Source organism: Vulpes lagopus, chromosome 24, assembly GCF_018345385.1.
Source record: "Vulpes lagopus strain Blue_001 chromosome 24, ASM1834538v1, whole genome shotgun sequence".
Taxonomy (NCBI): Eukaryota; Metazoa; Chordata; class Mammalia; order Carnivora; family Canidae; genus Vulpes; species Vulpes lagopus.
Genome location: NC_054847.1, coordinates 20,056,907 through 20,077,315, shown reverse-complemented (window position 1 = coordinate 20,077,315; position 20,409 = coordinate 20,056,907). Strand labels below are relative to the sequence as shown.

Below are 20,409 nucleotides of genomic sequence, written 5' to 3'. Positions count from 1 at the left end.
TACAGACACACACACACACACACACACACACACACACACACTGGAATTATTACTCAGCCATCAAAAAATTGAAATCTTGCCATTTGCAATGACGTGGATGGAACTAGAGTGTATCATGCTAAGTAAAATAAGTCAATCAGAGAAAGATAATTATCATATGATCTCACTCATGTGAATTTAAGAAACGTAACAGAGGATCATAGGAGAATACAGGAAAAAATAAAATAAGATGAAATCAAAGAGGGAGATAAACCATGAGAGACTCTTAACCATAGGAAAAAGATTGAGAGTTGCTGGAGGGAAGGAGGTAGTGGGATGGAGTAACTGGGTGATGGACATTAAGGAACACATGTGATGTAATGAGCATTAGGTATTACATAAGACTGACAGGGATGCCTGGGTGGTTCAGTGGTTGAGTGTCTGCCTTTGGCTCAGGGCATGATCCTGGAGACCCGGGATCGAATCCCACGTCAGGCTCCCTGCATGGAGCCTGCTTCTCCCTCTGCCTATGTCTCTGCCTCTCTCTCTTTCTCTCTCTCTCTCTGTGTGTGACTATCATAAATAAATAAAATTTAAAAAAATAAAATCAGGAGCCTAAGAAATTGTTTTGGTGATAGTAAATTTTCATGTGATGGGTAAAGCAGTGGAAAACATGGTCAAATTAAAGATATTTAAAGTTTCAAGTTGATATAGAATTTAAGAAAAAGAGAATTTTAAAATAGTTGATGTATGGTGAAAAGAAACCTGGACTTGGCATCAAAATTCTCTAGTTGAAAACAGTTCTCTCAAATTAACAGCTCATAAATGATGTGACTACATAGAAGTATTTTAACTCCTCTGAACATGAATTTCCACTTCTGTAAAATAAAGTATACAGAAAGTTCTTATTTTCTGAGGATAATTCATGCTGGGGAAAATGCCACTTAATAATCAATCTGCTTGGGCAGCCCGGGTGGCTCAGCGGTTTAGCGCCGCCTTCAGTTCAGGGCCTGATCCTGGAGACCCAGGATCGAGTCCCACGTCAGGCTCCCTGGATGGAGCCTGCTTCTCCCTCTGCCTGTGTCTCTGCCTCTCTCTCCCTCTCTCTCTCTCATGAATAAATAAATAAAAAATCTTTAAAAAATAATCAATCTGCTTAAATGGGAATTAAATTATTTTTAATAAATAACAAAGTCTAAATGTGACTTTTTCTGGAACTGAAAGGTATGCAGGTGAGTTTATTTGATCTAATATCAACTACCATGTAGAGGATAATTGCAATAATGAATCATTAGGATGAATAATAAATCAGCTACTAATATTTCTCATGTAATTTTATAATTACCCTATAAAATCAATTTTTCATGACTGGCTTTTGTAGTTTGGTCATCAGGGTCTTTGGCCTTCCACTCACTTTTCATCAATTTTCTCAAGTGCTCCCTCTAATCTTTGGTGTACATATTGTTCCATTTTGTATCCTTTTGTTCTGGATACAGAAGCTATTTGCAGCTAGAGACTGATGAAATGACGGAACATGTCAGTGTAGAAAGGTTGTTGGTTGAGGGATGGCTTCATACATGGCCAGTTCATTAGTGAATATTTTGACATTATAAAGGGTTTGGCTTCCTCAGAACTCACAATTATGCTGATTCAGGTGAAAAATACTGAGATGACAAGGTTCCTTAGAGTCATCTCATCTTGATTATATAAATTAAAAAATACCATATATAAATCACCTTAACAGTATGTCTAAAATATAGCAAGTGGTTGTTAAAACTTCTATTTTTAACCTTTATTTTAATAACTAATATTTCATATCTATTCCTAGAACAGGCCTTGGCTGCTTTTACTGGTATTCTACTGGGCTTATGAGACGAAATGCATGCAACTATGAAATCCTTAATGATTCCCAACCCACCAAACCTCTTACACCATAGCTTGGATTTCTTCTGCCCTCAGAATAAGAGTGAAGATTGCTACCATGCATAAACTAATGCTTCCAATCTGAAAATAGGGGCATTTTCTTTGACACTCTGTCTGGATTCCCCTTGTTTGGTTTATATTTTTCAATAAAAGTAAAAGATACAGGACTAGGAATCTCTTTGGAACCTGAATTCAATAGTAGCTATAGATAAAGTGTTTAACAAGCAGTACCAATGAGATGTAGAAACAGAAATTGACTCTGTTCATCTACTCATCAGGCTATAAAAGAGAGAAAAGGACTCCTTTACAAAATATGTTTCCAATTTAATAAAGACCCAAATTATAGTAGGGTAGGTTAGCTAGCAACTCTCTGAATCTTTTCCTCTCCTCTCTTGAGGAATATTGGGAACTCATTATGAGCAACAGTGATATTGGACCTACTGTTAAATTAGCAATAATTACTTGCAATGAAAGAAAAAGAATTACATGGTAAGAACTCCATTAAAAAAAAAAAGACAACGAGATACACAAATGGTAACACACACACATACACACATGCACACACCACATACACACCCAAAGAGAAGCCTATGTTGGTACCTGCATATAGGTTTAAAGAATATTGGATCACATTCTCATTGAAGTATTCAGACTTCACTCTGGGGCTCCACTGACAAAGGGAATGTGGAAAATATAAGCAGTAAAAAACCTCTCAAAACTGTTTAAGTATTTGTTAATTTATAAATTCATAAAAGGAAATAGAGTCAATGCAATTGTTCTCTGACCAGACTTTCAGATCCAGGGAGCCAGCCATCATGTATCTTTACGTTGCATGCTTTAAACAATAGTTCTTCTGTGGCCCTGATTATGGTCACTAGATTAAATGAAAATTATGGTTTTGATGGCTCTGGACAGTTTGAATATGACCAGGCAAACAATGCAAAATATGTATGTAGGGGACAGTGAAAAAGGAAATGCAAGAATAATGAGCAACAAAGAATATACCTGTTTAACCTTAAATAGTTCATTAAGTAAAATATCTGAGCAATTTAGAGGAACATTCCCATAAACTCCAATGCACCGTAGACATATAAATATAGTAACAGTAGTATAAGAAGTCACTCTGAGCTTATAGCATGTCATTTGAATAATATGACTGGTTTGCTTTCCACCTGGGCATTATTTATTTTAAGTAGGAACTGAATTTTCAAGGCTTATGCATAATTGTTGGCAAGGAATGGTCTTCCAGAGCTGACATCTACAAGGGACTGGCCCAACTTATACTACGAAGGATGGGGCTCAATGTCACTAACCTTGATTTGATGGTGGTCCTTTCTGATGTGCACTGATCAATTAGGTTATTGAATACAGTGTTTCCACTTTTAAGTATTTCTTCCTATGAATTTATTCTTAAGCTTTTGGTGCCTGCTACTTAATATTAGTAGCAAATACTAGCAGATGACAAAATAAAAAGAAGCAAGGGGATCCTAGCAAAAACCTCATTAATAGCTGGTCATGTCAATTTATTAATCAATTTTTATCACATATGTTTCTGGTTAAGGCAATTTATTGTATAATACCTTTTGTCATTGCAAAAGTATTCCTTGTTAGGAAGGGAGGGACTAAGTTACTTAAGTGAATATAATGTGCTATGATACAGAGGTGATACAGCATATTCTTGCTTAGTTCTTTTTCCTTCCTTACCCTTCTTGCTTTGTGGCCCCCTTCTCCTGAGAGCATCTGTTCTTCCCGCCACCCTCAAATAAAATAAATCACTTCTACAAGAATCTCAATCTTAGACTCTGCTTTAGACACAGTTATTACTATTCTCACTTCATAAACTGAAGCTCAGAGTTAAATATTTTTTGCAAGATCACCCAGCTAGCAGGATTGGAACAAAGATCTATATTACTCCAAAAGCATGTGCTTCTCAAAGGTTTTCATCTGGTCCAAGTCAGGTATCAGATGTTATGCTGTAATTGTCAGACTACTTGGATAAGTCTGAGATATGTACTTAGTCTACTCTGCAATAAATGTGTTGTCTGGGGATGCCTGGGTGGCTCAGTGGTTGAGTGTCCGCCTTTGGCTCAGGGTGTGATCCTGGGGACCCGGGATCGAGTCCCACATCAGGCTCCCTGCATGAAGCCTCCTTCTCCCTCTGCCTCTGTTTATGCTTCTCTCTCTATGTGTGTCTTTCATGAATGAATAAATAAAATCTTTTAAAAAATGTGTTGTCTGTATTAATAAATTTCCTATTTTCTTTTAGTAAAAAAGTAATTATAGTACTAATGTCTTCCACTCTGATAGCTCTTTATTGTTTTGGGTACTTGTCAGTAAATTTCTGAAAGCAGTGGAAGGTTACAGTGTCTAAAATGTTCAGTTAATTTCATGGGGCTCTTTAGACTGGAATCTACCATTTAATTCTCTTGAAAATATCACTTTGAGGTGCCTGGCTGACTTTGTTGGTAGGATGTTTGACTCTTGATTTTGGTGTTGTGAGTTTGAGCTGTAAGTGTGGTGTGGGGTTTACTTAAAAAAACAACAAAAAAGTACTGCCTAGATTTTTTTTTAATCAAAGTAAGTGTAAACATTGTTTTAAATATACTCTGGTGAAGGTGGATTTGGGATCAATGTTGTTCTCTAATGTAACAGAGTAGGAAAAAAATTTGGCCCTGATCTGCAACCTAAAAACTGATCTTTGGCCTATGGTTAGCATTGCTACAGATGGAAGACATGGTAACAGTTCTGCATTCAGAGCTATGGTCCAAGAGTTTCCCCTATAGAGGGATTCCTTGGTCTATCTGAAAATTGCTGCAGGCACCCAGATACCTGTCATCCTCGAGAATACTCAATCAGGCAAGATAAAGGTTCCATAAGCCTTTCATAGTAAAGTAGGCTAGTCCGAACCTTGACTATCTATCTAGGAGTGAGGTCAGCTAAGTAAGAAATAACAAGATCATAGTTTTAGAGATCAAGACAGACAATGGTATCATGCATTAGGACAGAAGATTAGGCACCTTTGGCTTTGCTTGGAAATACAGAGCTCCAGACTTGGTAGTGTGCTCTGGGCCACTCACTTCCCATTCTACTCACAACAATCACATGTCAGTCCCATTAAAAGCTAACAAAACTTGATAGACCACTGTAAAAACCTATACATAGCAGAAATATCTCAATAAGGAGCTTCCCATGTGATGCAAGGGCAGAGAGAGTGATTCTGGCCGTCCTGCAGCTACAGTGTCCATCAGAGTCAAACGTTTCCCTGGTAGTATTGTCTCCTTGCAGCTACATCCCGACTGATGGACTAGATAATATGAAACATTATTGATTATGAAATAAGTATACATTTAGGAGGCTTAAAAATCTGAGGGACTTCTTAAAATCCTTACCACCTTTTGTGTTCCAATCTGAGATCCATTTTGTCTTATTTTTTTAAAATATCTATAAGTTATGAGAATTTTTACAAAAGTGATGCACAGGGCCATGGACATAGCATAAACATACACAAGTACAGTGTCAGATGCAAAGGGGCAAAGTGGAACAAAGGGGGCTTTGGAGACACCTGAACCCGGGTTTGACTCTTTCCTTGGTAACTGACAAGCTACATGACCTTGAGCAGGTTACCTGCTTATCACCTCACCTGTAAAGTTCTGCCTATGCCTATACTTTGTAGTGTTGTTGTAACAAGTTCCTAAAACACTCCTGGCTATAACATCTGTGTCTCTGACCAACAGATGTTAAAAAGCAATTATTGTAACATTTCATCAGTTTACAGATAAAAAGTAGTGCAAGTGAGTTCTGCAAAGTCTCGTTCAAAGTCCTACAACTTGCCATTGGAAAAGCCAGCTTGACAGCTCAGATCTTCTGGTTTCCTGTTCAGTCTTTTGTGTTCCCCATTCTGCCATTCTAATAATTTAGCTTCTTATTCTCTTGTCATAGGAACTAATTGCTTGATATAAGAAATATGTTTGAAGTGTTATAACTGTTGGACTGTGCCTGATAAAGGATACCACACTGGAAATACAGACACTAAAAATGACAGTTATACAGACACTAAAAATGACGGTTACTAGCTTACCTTTGCTAAAAAATAATAATAATGATAAGCAAAATCATAAAGTTGTGGTACTTTGGAGTTAATACAAAATTATTTTTTTATTATAGGCTAGAGTTGACAGAAAAATTATATGCCAACTGGGAAACAAAGAATCAGGCCGGATTACATAATATAGAAATTATAAACTCATATACATTGAATTAAAAATATGAAATAGGAAAGAAATCATAGTTTGGGATTAATAACATTCTTAGAGTGTTATCAGTTAAATAATAATCATGAATAATTCATGATATGCTAAATTTAGGGAGTTCTACATTCCATTGAACTGATGAAAATTCAACAAAGAACATGACTAATCCAAATATTAAGCTCTTCTATTACAAGCTTTGATCTTTGAAATCTATCTAAAAAGATCCCTTAGTGGAAGCTTAGAATCAGTCTCTCTCTAACGTGAAATAAATTGGATTCGAACTGTTCTGACCTTGAAATCTTTAACACAATTAGAAAGTATATGCCAAGCATCAGGTGTACATTAAAGAGGCAATCCAGACACTTGGAAAACAAAGGAAGAGCTCATTTCAAAATCTCTTCCCAGATCAATGTAGTTCTGTGGATCTGATGGCGAAGTATGGCTTGTGAGGGAGCATCTGAGACATCTAGCACACCAGCATTTGCCTGACAGGAGCAAATTTATAAACTGAGACAACTGTGTGAACTTTTTTGCCTTTGATAAAGAAGTCAGCCGAGAGCCGCAGGTGCTGGAGTCAGACTCCCGTGCAACTTGCTTGCCCAGTTTAATGCGACTAAATAAACTATCTCTTCTCATGGTTTCTGTCCCATTGCCACCACCAGTTGAAAAAATGAAAGCGGCTCATACAAAAGACAGCCGCTGGCACACTGTCTCAGAAGGGAGAAGGTACAGATGCTTTTCAATGATAGTTTCCAATCCTTTCAGCTCCAGAGTTTGGTCTCTTTTAAGAAACACATTCATCTGTGCCATACATTTTTGCTTTTGATTATCACTGTTTGCTTATTGCTTTTAGGTCGTGCTGCACGAGGATTAAGGCATGATCTAAATACACAATTCTCTCATTTTGGACACATTAGTATCTGCCCATGGCGGGGGTAGGTGATGATCAGAAAAGAGTGGTGCTCTTAAGACTGGGGCTGCAACTGGGGAGAAGTTTGGGAGCCGTGGGGTATAATGTAATGTAAGCACAAAGGCTGCCTCAGCAATATCAGAGGGTGGGTGTTTAGAAATTCTATGGCTATGTGTCCTATTCTCTTTGTACCGTTCAATTTATTTAAGACTGAAATAGGGCACAAATATAATTAGAAAAATACTTAGTTTTAGGTTTTTGTCTGTAGGTCCTGACAGCCTTGCATGTTAGAGGTCAGAAAATGCTTGTGAAGTTGAGTAAGAGCACTATCCCACTATCTCCCACTCCCATGCAAAATACTTGATCTCCTTATGCTCCATCGCATGATCTGTTTTGGTTTCCTCTTGGACATTGGCCATTTTTGTGTTTATTTTCTCGGTTATTTGCTATCTGTCTTGTCATCACCATCCAATTTTCTACTGGAATATTTGTTTAATGAAGTCAAGGGACTCTGTTTGCCTGGGGTCCTTTCTCTTCCCTACAGTGTGGCCTCAGCTGTGGGGAGAATGCCCAACACTCTGAAAGCATCCGATGAATATTTGTAAAACGTATGAATACACTTCTACAATCCTGTCTTTGAGAACAGATGTCTAAATAGCACGGTTACCATATAATTTATTTTTCACATTGCCACTTTTGACAATGAAAGAAGACACTGTAGGTGCCAGGATAACAGGTAAAAAAATTCAATCTTTGTTGGATGAATAAAAAGAACATGGAATACACACTCATTTAGATCACTGGAGGGTCTGACAGATATCAGGATTATGGAATAATACCTTGAATTAAAATTTTATTTAAAATTCAAATAAATTTTAATTTTAAAATATGCTTTATTATTTAAAAATTATTTTAAAAGTATTTTATTATTACATCTAACAATTCAGAAGATCGAGACATCTAAAGGTCAAGAAAGGATTCCCAAAAAGATATCCTAATAGACCCTTAGAAATTGGCTAGAGGTGGTTTATAACTAGTGTTAGATTGAATGCCAAGGGATACTACTTATTTGACTTCCAAATGTTTTATGCAACTTGATTTCTCCAAGTAGTTAACTTTTCTTCCTCAGTCCCAGTGGTATGTTAGTTCACAAAATTACTTCCTTAGGAAACCCTTGATTGTTTCTCTTTATTATTCTGAGGCTTAGAAAAGGTGAATTTAAGTTCAAACTCTAATTACCTAAAATTCTCCAATAGTGGGATTCAGATATGGAAAGGTTTTTCTTTTGTTTTTGTCTTTCTAACAAACGGGCTGTTGCATCCACAGTACTAACAGAGCTGTTTGAAAAATTAAAGTAATACCTGAACACTAAACCTACAGTTAAGGCTCTTATTTTTAAAGGTAGTATATTAGCATAACACAGAGATATGTTGAGTTTCACTGACTTTATACAGTGGCAGAATTTGGACTGCCAGGCAAAAATAATAATAAGCAGATATGTCGCCTTTGCATTGAACACATTCTTGTCCTAAGTAATGGTACTTATGAATATGCATTTAGTTAGAAGGTGAGGAAAACTGGCAGGGGTTGGCTGCCTTTGGGCTCGTGATCCAGTCTGTAGGCTCGTCCCCTTTGAGTTTTCCCCTATGATCCAGAACCACATGAGCAATGACAGATATTAATTGAAATTCCTCCTATGTGTCAGGTACTGTGCTCATGGAAACTGGGGGGATTTACCCACGAAGAACCCAAACAAGGCCTTTGGCCCCTCAGGTATACAGAGTTACAAGTGATTCAATTTGGGTATGAGAAGAGAGTAACAGGAGGCAGCAGTGAGGTGATGGTAAGATGTTCCACCTAAGGAAAAGTAGCACACACTCAAGGGTGTGAATGAAATACACTGTATTAGAACAGAGAGAGCCAATGTGCCAATGGAGGGTGATGGACATAGAGAGGCAGGCATGGGTGAGATCCTACACATCCTTGTGGACCACATTTACAGTACAGACTTCATCCTTTCTCTACTTTTCCATGCTACCCTTTACCACTGTAAAAGTCACACTCCCCAGAAGACCCATGAGGACAAGATTGCAGTGTTTATAGCTGTAGAATAGCCAGGGTGAGTCATTGTCGGACAGAGAGCAACCAGTTCTGACAAAAGACATCACTAGTATGAAAAACACCTCTCATTTGTATGAGTCTGTAGTGAACTCATCAACATACAATATTACCTGTTTGCTTGTTTACCATCTGTTGTCCTTCAACTATTTAGTAAACTCCATGAGAAAAGGGCAAGTGTCTACCTCCCATCCACTGCTGCATCCCTAACACACAGAACTAGAACTAGCACATGGGTATTTGTTTAACGGCTAAATGACTCTTAAGTTAATAGGAAAACAATTGTTCAAATTTGAGTTTTTAAAATACACTTAGGCTGTCATTATAATGTATAGATTTTAAGTGGGGTGAAAGGATGAGAAATGATATTGGGAGACAGAGTGACTAAGTCTATAGAATTTTCCTTGAAAGATCCTAGGGAGTCTCTAATGACCCTTTCTACTATTGAGGGCTAAAGAAGATGGAGATGGAAATTAACATACAATAAATACCCATGATGTGTCAATTACTGTGCTAGGTGTTCATATACTTTGTATCATTTAATTCTCAAACTAAAAACTCCAGTGTACACGAATTCTATTTTATAGATAAAGAAACTGAGAATCAGATTAAGTAATTTGCCTAAACAGCTGCAATTTGAACCTAGATTTACCCAACTTTAAAGTGGATGCCCAACTGGAAACTATAACATGCTATTGATCAGAACATTTGAGGAGCAGTAGGTCAATAACTGAAATCTTGAGATTTACCATTTGGTTTCCTGAGGTTCCTTATAGGCTCTCAGCTGCGCAGGAAATGGCATGTCATTATTGGACATTGTGACTCCCATATTTTCATTGTGAGTGATGTTCTTTGCAGAAGTCATTTTCAGGTTCCTTAGGCCCATTTTCCTCATACAAATCCTGACTACCGCTTTCATCTCTACCCTCTCCAAAATCTGAGAGGTAAGTTCACAGAAGAACCCCTTTTCCATGCTGCATCCTGCCCCAGTTCCTTAGATAATCCCAACTGAGGCAGATAATTATCTGCAACCCCAGCACACTTATTTGGGAGGAGCTGAGAAATGCATCTATGTCCTAGTGCCAATGGTCCAGTCACTTCTAGATACCTGCTCCCAAATATTTTTGTTTGGCAATCAGATCCAGGTCTTGGTATACTCTCCTCCCAATCCTGATTCCATGATTCCTGCAATTTACAATTCTTCCTTTCTTCTCCCCTGTTGAGTGCCTAGCCATACAACAAGATTTTACCCCAGGGCTCTCCTCCAGTAACTGACTCCTACCTTGGGATAAATTAGAACTCTTTTTCAGAACCAGAGTTCTATCCTAAACCATAGGTTCCAATTATTTTCTGGTTGTGCTCTCTTCTATGGACAATGTCTTAATCCTCACTTGAGGCTGATGCTGGAGTGCCATCTATATATCCATTTGCCAAGCTTCTGAGTATCATTTGCCTTTCATTCCTTGCCATTGTATATCATTTCCCCACTGGGATCCTGGGAACTTGTGGTAATGGTTGCTATCTGTTCACCACAGATTTATATTCCTTTTCCTCCAGAGTGTAACACTATTGCTGAGAAGTGACTGGACATCTAGAAGCTACATTTGCTACATTTGCTGCCCAATCATCTTGCATTGAGCTGGGAACATGGGACTAAATATTGTATAATATAGATGGAAGGGATGTATGCTACTTCCAAACTGTCCCATAAAAACCTGGATGCCAACTGGATGGCACCCTCCAGAGAAAATTGGTTATGTTAAAGTGATAGACCCTCCATCAGCCTGTGTCCTTGATTCACTTTTTAAAGTACAAACAACCCCTCCTTTTATGTGAGTGAAAAATTAGTCTCTAGTCTAGGATATTAAGCTATTGTGACTTAAGGGTTTCCGTGACACAGGATCCAGCTATACTTATATAATACATACTTCTTCCAAAAACCATGGAGGCCTTTTTTTTTTTTTTTAGTTGGTTGAGCTTATGATTTTTTTTTTTTTAGAGAGGTCAGGGGGCAAAGGGAGAAGAAGAGAATTTAAGCAGGCTCCACACCCAGTGCAGAGCCTGAGGCAGGGTTCCATCTCACAAGCCTGATATCATGACTTCAGATGAAATCAAGAGTCAGATGCTTAGCCAACTGAGCCACCCAGGAGCCCCAAACTTATAACCTTTTGAACAAACACTGTCCTACTGGGCTAGCAGCTCCTCTAGTGTCTGCCACTGTGACCAGGTCAGTTTTGCAACCTCTACTTAGACATAAAGGACTGATACAAGATCAAGTTCTATCTTGCTTCCCTGCTGGGTCAGCTTCATATTCCCTCTACTGGCCAACCTATGCCCATTTGTCAAGCTATGACATAGAGAAAGATAGTTAGAAACCAAACTATGGGGGTGCCTGGTGGCTCAGTCAGTTAAGTGACCAACTCTTGATCTCAGGGTTGTGAGTTCAAGACTCACGTTGGGCTCCACACTGGGCATGGAGCCTATTTAAAAAAATTAAATTGGGATGCCTGGGTGGCTCAACAGTTGGGTGTCTGCCTTTGGCTTGGGGTGTAATCCTGGAGTCCTGGGATCAAGTCCTGCATGGGGCTCCCTGCATGGAGCCTGCTTCTCCTTCTGCCTGTGTCTCTGCCTCTCTCTATCTCTGTCTCATGAATAAATAAATAAAATCTTTTTTTTAAAGTTTAAATTAAAAAAATTAATAAAAAAATAAAAACCAAACTGTTTGGTAAGAACAAACATGGGGAACCCAAATACCTCCATGGCCACAAGTCTTTGAACATTCTGTCCAAGCTGTCCATCCTGAGAGCTGACAGTTGACCACACATTCCACCAGGCAGTGAATGCTCACTTTCTGGGGCTTTTCCAAGTTACGCTGCAGATGGAAATAAAATATGATTTTACTGCAGAAATCATATCACTGTCAAATCAAGTCACTATCCTTTCATGAGAAAAACTTTATTCTCTGCCCTTTAATCCATGATAATAATCTTTTTACATTTTGTATGGAAAAATATCCTTTCTTATATAAATTGATGGCAGTCCTAGGAAATGGTTGTCCTAACTTCACAAAATAGAAGTTTGTTTGCTCAACTTTCTTTTTTTTTTTTTTTTAATCCTCAACTATAGAATAGACCTGCAATTAGGGTACTGGGAAAGTAGGCAGTTATGTGACACAGAAATCTGTCCTCACTTAGCAAACACAGAAACAGGAGGATGCCTCAGTGTTAAATTCAGCTACTTTGCACTTCTGGATGGGCCAGTAGTACATAGAGAGCTCCAAATTAACAGCTAGCCAGGCTAAAAAAAGTAAATAAGAATAAAAGCAGAATCAACAACCCAAATATACTCATTAAAAAGACCTATTAGTTTGAAAATATAACCATACTCTAAATCATGAGAAAAATTGATGACCTGGTTTATTTTTCTCTTGCCCTCTCTTAAACCAGCATGTAGGCCAAAATCTATAGATTTTTCTAATGGCCAAATAGAACAGATCTTAGCGAAATAAAATAAATCATCTAAGAAACACAGAAAGAATAATGAAAAACTGCTACAGAAATCACAGACTGTGCACTTATTGAGGAGGACTCTGACATTCAACACGTGCTAAATGTTAGCAATGTTCACACCAAGCTAAAATGAATGATTATAGCATGATTATCTGCTGCATGGGCAAAAGCAGAATTACCACATTGGATCTTCAATCCATTTGAGATATAGGAATATTCCAGGTAGGTTAATACTTTGGGACTTCTTTAAACTAATATTTTTTAAATATTCATTGAACATATGGTATTTGGAAAGCAGAGAAACTGATTTTTCTATTAATGAATAGTGCATATCTTACTTTGTATCAGAGGAAAGGTTTATTACATACACCAAATGTAATAAGATTTTCAATGTATTTGGAGTCGCAGTAGATTGGGGATTTATTTTTCCTAAAGCAGACAACTTCATGGGGGGTCAGATTGAATGAAATGTTAAAATAAAGCGCTGACACTTGCTGGGCAGAACTCTGCACTGTCTTATCTGGTTTTAGAGTATTTCACCGAATGGGATGTCCAATTTCAGATGGCCTGGTCGCAGGGTTGTTGTTTATCTGAGCCAGCTGTATGGCTGGTTCAGAGAGCCATGTTTTTAAAATATTTAATAGGAGAATACTTAAGTCAGGATAGGTGAGAAAAGCTTGGTTTTTATTTTAATTCCACTTGTGGACTCTACCTGTGTCAGGAGAAATGGGACCAATTTTCATTTTGCCAATTTGTTTAAGAAGCTTCTGTGGAAACCTGAGTTAACTGACCCCGTATTTTCAAATTAGTCCAAAGACCATGTTGGTGATTCTTCTAGTGTGATAGCATGTGGTCATCTTTATTTCTATTAAACTGTCCCCACAGAGGTTTTTCTCTGTTAGGAAGGAAATGCAAATTCTTTGGAACATGTTTGACTACAGCTTTTGCCCAAAGTCTACACAGTTTATCACAGGAAAAAAAGGAACAATAACATGAAAAAAAATTCAGAACTCATTAATTGGAACTTGGTAGGAAGGCATTTTAACTTAGATTGAGAAGAAAAATACAACTGTGCTGTTTACCTAGTGATCATTTGCTAAGAAAATGAGCAGCATATTCTTATAGCAAGTGTCAGTGTTCACCTTAAAGGAAAGGCACAGTGTTCATATATGCAAATGAATTACTGTCCTAATACAGAGTCCTATCTAAATATTAAAGTCACCTGCTGTGAATAGTTTGTTAGCAAGTACATCTATATAAGTTCTTGAAAGTAATAAAAATAATTTTTTAATGACTCCACTTAGTGCAAAAGGATTTTGCATTTTGACCAAGTTCCCAGTCATTTTGACTAAATTCAAACTAATAAAGCATAACTGCGCTACACCAGTTGCCTCTCACTCTAACAGAACCTAAGCTTCAAGAATCTTCCAGAAGGAATCAGAGCTTGTTTATAACAAGCATCAAGGTTGCAGACTAATATTAAGACACACACAGCTCTGAGTGTGAGATACAAATATAGACAAATTACCTGCTCACACTGGTCCACACCAACTGGCTTGCCATCACTGCGTACACAGCTCAGAAGGCGGGTCCTGACGCCTTGTCCACAGGTGGCATTTTCACTCAGCTGGCATGTGCTCCATTCTACAGGTATAGGATCACCGCAATGAGTTTCAGAATTATGGTCATGTGAGCAAAAGACAGCAAACCTTTGATTATTTGCATTGGTGAGGAAGGACAGTGTATACATAATCCTAAAATCATTCCCAGGTGGCTTCAAAAAGCACCCCGCAATTCTTTAATTGCAAAACAAATAAACAACCAAATAAAAGTGAGTTACCTTCCTAAATTTGCGTTCTAAAAGTAAAAAGCTGAATGGTTTGTTAAAGACCATGTCACTGTCAACTGAAGAGGGAAAGACACTAACCAGGATGGAAAGGAAAACTAGTTTGGAATCATCTGTTTGCTGGGGATAACAGAGAAAAGGAACCCAGAAACAATGCTCCCCTTTGACGTAAGCTGAAAAAATTTCAAGGATTAAATCCAATCATCTAAACCATTCCATATGTTCAGTACAGTGGAGCTATGACAGGTGCCTCGGAAAGGACAGAGAGAGGGATGCCTGGGTGGCTCAGCAGTTGAGTGTCTGCCTTTGGGTCAGGGCGTGATCCTGGAGTCCTGGGATCCAGTCTCACATCAGGCTCCCTGCATGGAGCGTGCTTCTCCCTCTGCCTGTGTCTCTGCCTCTCTCTTTCTGTGTCTCTCATGAATGAATGAATAAATAAATAAATAAATAAATAAATAAATAAATAAATAAAATCTTTAAACAATAAAGAAAGAAAGAAAATAAAAGAATGAACGAACGGAGAAGGACTTCAGAACTACATGTTTATTACAGAAAATCTAATTTTTTCAAATTATTCTCTCATGAGGGAAGATTTTATAGATTTGGAAAGTTGCATTACAAACTAGACAACTGGGAGTTTGAACAAATTATCCCATAACTAATCTGACTCTTAAAAAAAAACACCTCTTACTTTTGGTGTAGAGTGTTCTATGATGATAAACATTGAGAACCTCTTTAAAGACATGTTTCATGTTGGATAAGTGATCTGTGATGTAACAGGAATAGTAAACACATAAAATAACTATATTATTTTATTTATTTGAGAGAGAGAGGGAGAGAGAATGCATGTGAGGGCAAGTACTTGTGTGCTAGTGGAGGAAGGGCAGAGGGAGGGAGAGAAGCAGTCTCACTGCTGAGCCCCCCCACACACAGGGCATTATCTCATGACCCCAAGATCACAACCTCAGAGGAAATCAAAAGTTGGTCACTTAACTGACTGTGCTACCCAGGAGCCCCATAAAAATCAGCATTTAACAGATATGTTCTTCCAGGAAAGCAAATTGTACTGTATTTCTAAAAAAATTACTATGAAAATCAAGGATCTGAAGCACCTTTAACTAGACAAAAAGGTCAATACACTAGATCATCTTTCATCAATAAAGACAATCAAATTGCCCCCTAGAATTCACTATGAAGTTTTCTATGTGAGAAATCTCAGTGGTGCCACTGTGACCTCAGTAGGGAATTGAAGAGGTTATTGCTTGGCCTCTGCAGGCATGTGATAGTTTGGTTGTCAGCACCAAATTCAATTATGAGACTTAACATGGTTCTACATTTGGTGGCATTTTGTATATCGGCTACTGCAGGGAATGGCAGGTTGCAAGTCAATGAAACTAAACAGTCTGTGGTATTACGCACTGTGGTAAACAGAAAAATCCTGAGCAGTGGCTGAATAATGAAGTTTATGGGATTCCTGGTGCCTCTAAAATATCCCTGTCCACTCAGGTCTACCATTTATTCTCATTGAGAACCATAGAGCAAAGTACATCACAAGCCTGAATATCTTGAAATAATAAGGGCCATGAAAGAGCTAAATGCTACGACAGCATGACTACATTCTTCTCTAAATGGTAAATTATGCCCTGCTGCTTATTTTTCTTGTTTCAGTTTATCATGGCTTAATTCAGTTCTATTCTGAAACTTTGCCAAGTCTTTCTAAGTATCTTGGAATTCAGAGATTCCAGGTGGCTTTTCTGAACCTACATGCCAAAAGTGGGCATTTCTTTTGTGAAGGGACACTGGAAATGTCAAATCCTCAGCCTTTCCGTGCAATACACTCTCACATCCTGTCAGACCTTAATCCCAAGAATGAAAACATACACACACATTGTCCCATTAGTCAGTGTGCAGGGGAAATGGCACGGCTGTGGATTTCAACTGTACCTGTTAGATTGTACTGGAACTGGAAGCAATTTTCATTGAGGAGGCAAGGCCGCACCTGTGAGTCTTCAGCACATGTCCTTGAATTCAGTGGGGGCCTTAGCAGATGGCGGGTTCTTCTCTGCATTGAGTGAGGATCACATGACTATGAAAATAAAACAGCAGGCCGAGTTAGAATGGACCCAGACTTAGTTGGTAAATTATATATGATTATCTGTATAATAACGTATAACAGCTATAGGGAAAAGACAACTGAGAATGTTAAACATAGTGTTTAGAAAATAAAACCATTTTGTGATTCAGTATAAATTATTTTTTGTTTGTTTTGCCCTCCTGACAGCTTTTTCTTTTTCTATGCTATGGTGAAGGCTACATTTCCATCTCCCACATAGAATTAGGCACATAGAGACTATTTTCATCAATTAAACATACTCTGTGCTCCACACTGTGAATGTTTAAATAAATGAAAAAAAGAAGACCATGTCCCTGTGCCTCAGATAGTCTAGCCCAATAGATATAATCACACAGAACATTTTAATGAGAAAATCATTTTTAAAACCCTAGAACAGGTATATAGAGATAATTATAAAATCAATATTGAAAATATACCAGAACTTTCTCTTATTTGAGAGGTCTGATCCACAGGGGATGAGCCACTACACATAATACTGCCCTTTTAGCAAAGCAAATATATAAATGTGAACTTCAAAGGTCTCTTGCAAATATCACTTTGCCCAAGGGTCCTCTTACAGCCCAGTTCATATAATGCCCTTGAGCCAGGTAAACCTCTCTGCCATATTTCATCCAGCCCCTCTACCCATGGTGAATCTTCAAGCCCCCCCTCACCCACTAGAATAATCTTTCAACTCCTAAATCCTACCCTTCCTCCCCTTCAGAACTCTAATCAAGGCTTCATCACGGACACTCTTTCTTTCGATAAAGATAAATTCTTCTCTTCCTTCCTGAGAAACTCTCCACCCATGCTCAGGAATTACTCTATAAGATCTGTTTCTGAATATATGCTACACCTGCCTTAATAATACTGCCACTCTTTCTTTATTACCCTGGCTCCTTCCTTTACCTATAAACTCTTAGAGGGCATGATAGATCATGATTTCTACTTTCCATGTCAATCTCTAAAAATCTTGGTATGTATTTGATACAATAATTGTTTGATAGATATCATCAAGTATGGTCACAACAACACAATTCCAGACCCCTAAAGAGGCACATAGATGCTTAAACCACAGGAGAAATAAAAAGTCTCTGAATTAAGGTCATCAAATCATCATTTCTATATCGGGATGTTTCATTTATTTTTATTCCTTTTACTTTTTCAGATTTTGTAGCAAGACCACAACCTGTAAACTGAATCTTGGCTGTTAATCAAGATGATAATGTTGGATTGCACTGAAATATGCAGAAAAAGCCTACAAAATTTTCTTCTAATTTTAAATGTTTGGAGCCACAGAAACACATTTTTTATCCATGTGACTTTATAGTTGTATAATCTGTCAATATTGGTAAACTAATTTTACATTTTAATTGTATCGAATTGTCTCTGTATGATAAAGGGCCAACAAAACCAGGTAATTATACTTAATTATCTGCAAATGAATCCCATGCTAAATGCTTACCAATAATTTATTACAAGTTCACCAATTAATTTGATTATTTGTTCTCATAAGAAGGAATAAGAGCTTAAGTGATTTGCCAATGAATGAAAAACGAAGGTAAATAGGTAGATATCCCTGATTAGTGTTCAATTGATTTTCTACCTTATAAAAAAATCAATTGATGTTGGAACCAACTGACTGTTAGAATCTATATACCTGCTTAGTCTAAGCCATCAAAGCAAAAAAGAAAATAACACATGCACACATCAAATTGTTATGCTACCTTGAACAATTTACTTATATGCTCTATATCTTACTTAGCTCCTCATCTAAACCTGAGGGAGAAGAGGGTATAGGGACATAGGTGTAATTTGACATTTAAGAATTTCCTCACTCAGACCTCAGTCTATCAGTCTCCAATTCGGCTGGATATGGTTTTAAAATATTCAGTTGAGCATAACCCATTGTTCACAGTCATGTAGACATTGGTAGTTATTTTCTAGAAATTAATATATTGAAAACCAACACCGCAGCTAACCTCTTTACTAATTTTCTCTCTATAGAAATAGATAGGGAAAAGTGTGGGTGGCTGGAATCCACAAACACAACCCAACCTAATCTTAGGCAATATTTTTATGTTCCACTTAAAAAAAATGCCCTACCACTGCTAATGACTGATAGATAGGTTAATGTTTTCTCCTTATTTCTTTCTATTAGCTATTTATAAGAAGTTCATAAAGTAATGAATTTGTCACAAGGAAGGAGTGGGGCTAAATAAAAAAAAAAATGGTAAAGGATGCTTATGTCTGGATGATTTCTTTATTGGATCAAGACTCCTCAAATACAAACCTGGATCTCCTTTCCTCTAGAGTATTGATATAAAGACATATTGTCAATTTCCTAAATGAAGAGAGAAAGTGATGTGAGGATAACTAACCCAAAGTCTACTTTAGACCAGTTTTATTATAAAGATCAAGGTTATATAGCTAAAGGTTATTTGCTAGGGAAAAAGATGACCAATAAGAACCAGTTAATCTCTGGTAAACAAGCCCCCTTTATGAGACTGCATTTTCTAGCTTATTACCTTTGAAATCCAGCACTTATCTTAAAGTTCAATCCTTCCTTATGACATTGTGTTTTCATACCTTTTGTTCTCTCTAGCAATATGGCCTTTACACTTGAGCCTGACCTGAATATTTGTATTCATCTGTAAAAATTATTTTTTAAAAAAGATTTTATTTATTTATTTGTGAGAGACACAGAGAGAGGCAGAGACATAGGCAGAGAGAGAAGTAGGCTCCCTGTAGGGAGCCTGATGCGGGACTCAATTCCAAAACCCTGGGATCACACCATGAGCCAAAGGCAAACACACTGAGCACCCAGGCATTCCTTCATCTGTTAAAATTAAATCAGATATCCACCTGAGAGCCTCAAGTGACTCCCTTGCACCCATAAAATTAAACCTGAGTACAGGAGGATTTTGTATACTTTAAGAGCAGGTGACTGACTATAAGGAGTCCATGGAGAGGTTTTGGGTGTTGATGCAGTATGAGTTGAATGAACTCTTAACATTAACAACCAAAATTAACAACTGTCCTTTACCAGACAGTTTCCTGCACTGAAAATAAGTGGTTTGAGAAGAGTCCTAAATTGAGTAAAACAGGGAAAATAGCAATGAAGGAAAAGGAAGGACCAATACATGAATGGGGAAGGAAACAAGATCCAGTAAACAGTACAAAGTAAGTTGCTATAGTTCTGAACACTAAAAACAAAAGAGGGAAAGAATGAGTAAGCCCTGGACCACGAAAATGACAGTAGGGAAAAACAATCCTTAACTACACCCCCTCCTAAAAGTTTACAAAATTTTACTTTACACACAAAAAATAGGGTGCCTAGGTGGCTCAGTTGATTAGGTGACTCACTCTGGATTTTGGCCTAGGTCATGATCTCAGGGTCAAAAAATTGAGCCCTATCTCAGTCAGGCTCTGCACTGGGCATGGAGCCTGCTTAAGATTCTCCTTCTCCCTCTCTGCCTTTCTCTCCCTTCTCTTTTTCTTTCCCCAGGCTTCTAAAAAAAAGGCAAAGAAAATTATCAAATTCAAATCCCAAACAACAGTATTATGATAAAAGATAATAAAGTTCAAAATATAATCCCCCCCCCAAAAAATAGTAGAAAGACATGCATAAAAAAGTGGATGAAAGACGCTATTTCAAAGTGAACAAATCAGAATTTAGAAAATGGAACAAGATAAGAGAGATCATAAATAAGAATTGGAAAAGCATAGACTTTTAGTGATAGAACTCAACTCAGTAAATA

At 37.6% G+C, this 20,409-nt stretch overlaps 1 protein-coding gene across 1 annotated transcript in view; it reads right to left on the bottom strand.

Moving 5' to 3' along the window:
• The window catches only part of THSD7B (thrombospondin type 1 domain containing 7B), a 732,294-nt gene that overhangs the window by 26,892 nt on the left and 684,993 nt on the right, over positions 1–20,409 (bottom strand). The window contains exons 17-19 of the mRNA XM_041739265.1: positions 16,480–16,621; positions 14,218–14,333; positions 11,935–12,052 (exon numbers count right to left, since the gene is read on the bottom strand). Coding sequence (XP_041595199.1) covers positions 11,935–12,052; positions 14,218–14,333; positions 16,480–16,621 — 376 coding nt within the window. The remainder of the gene's footprint in view (positions 1–11,934; positions 12,053–14,217; positions 14,334–16,479; positions 16,622–20,409) is intronic.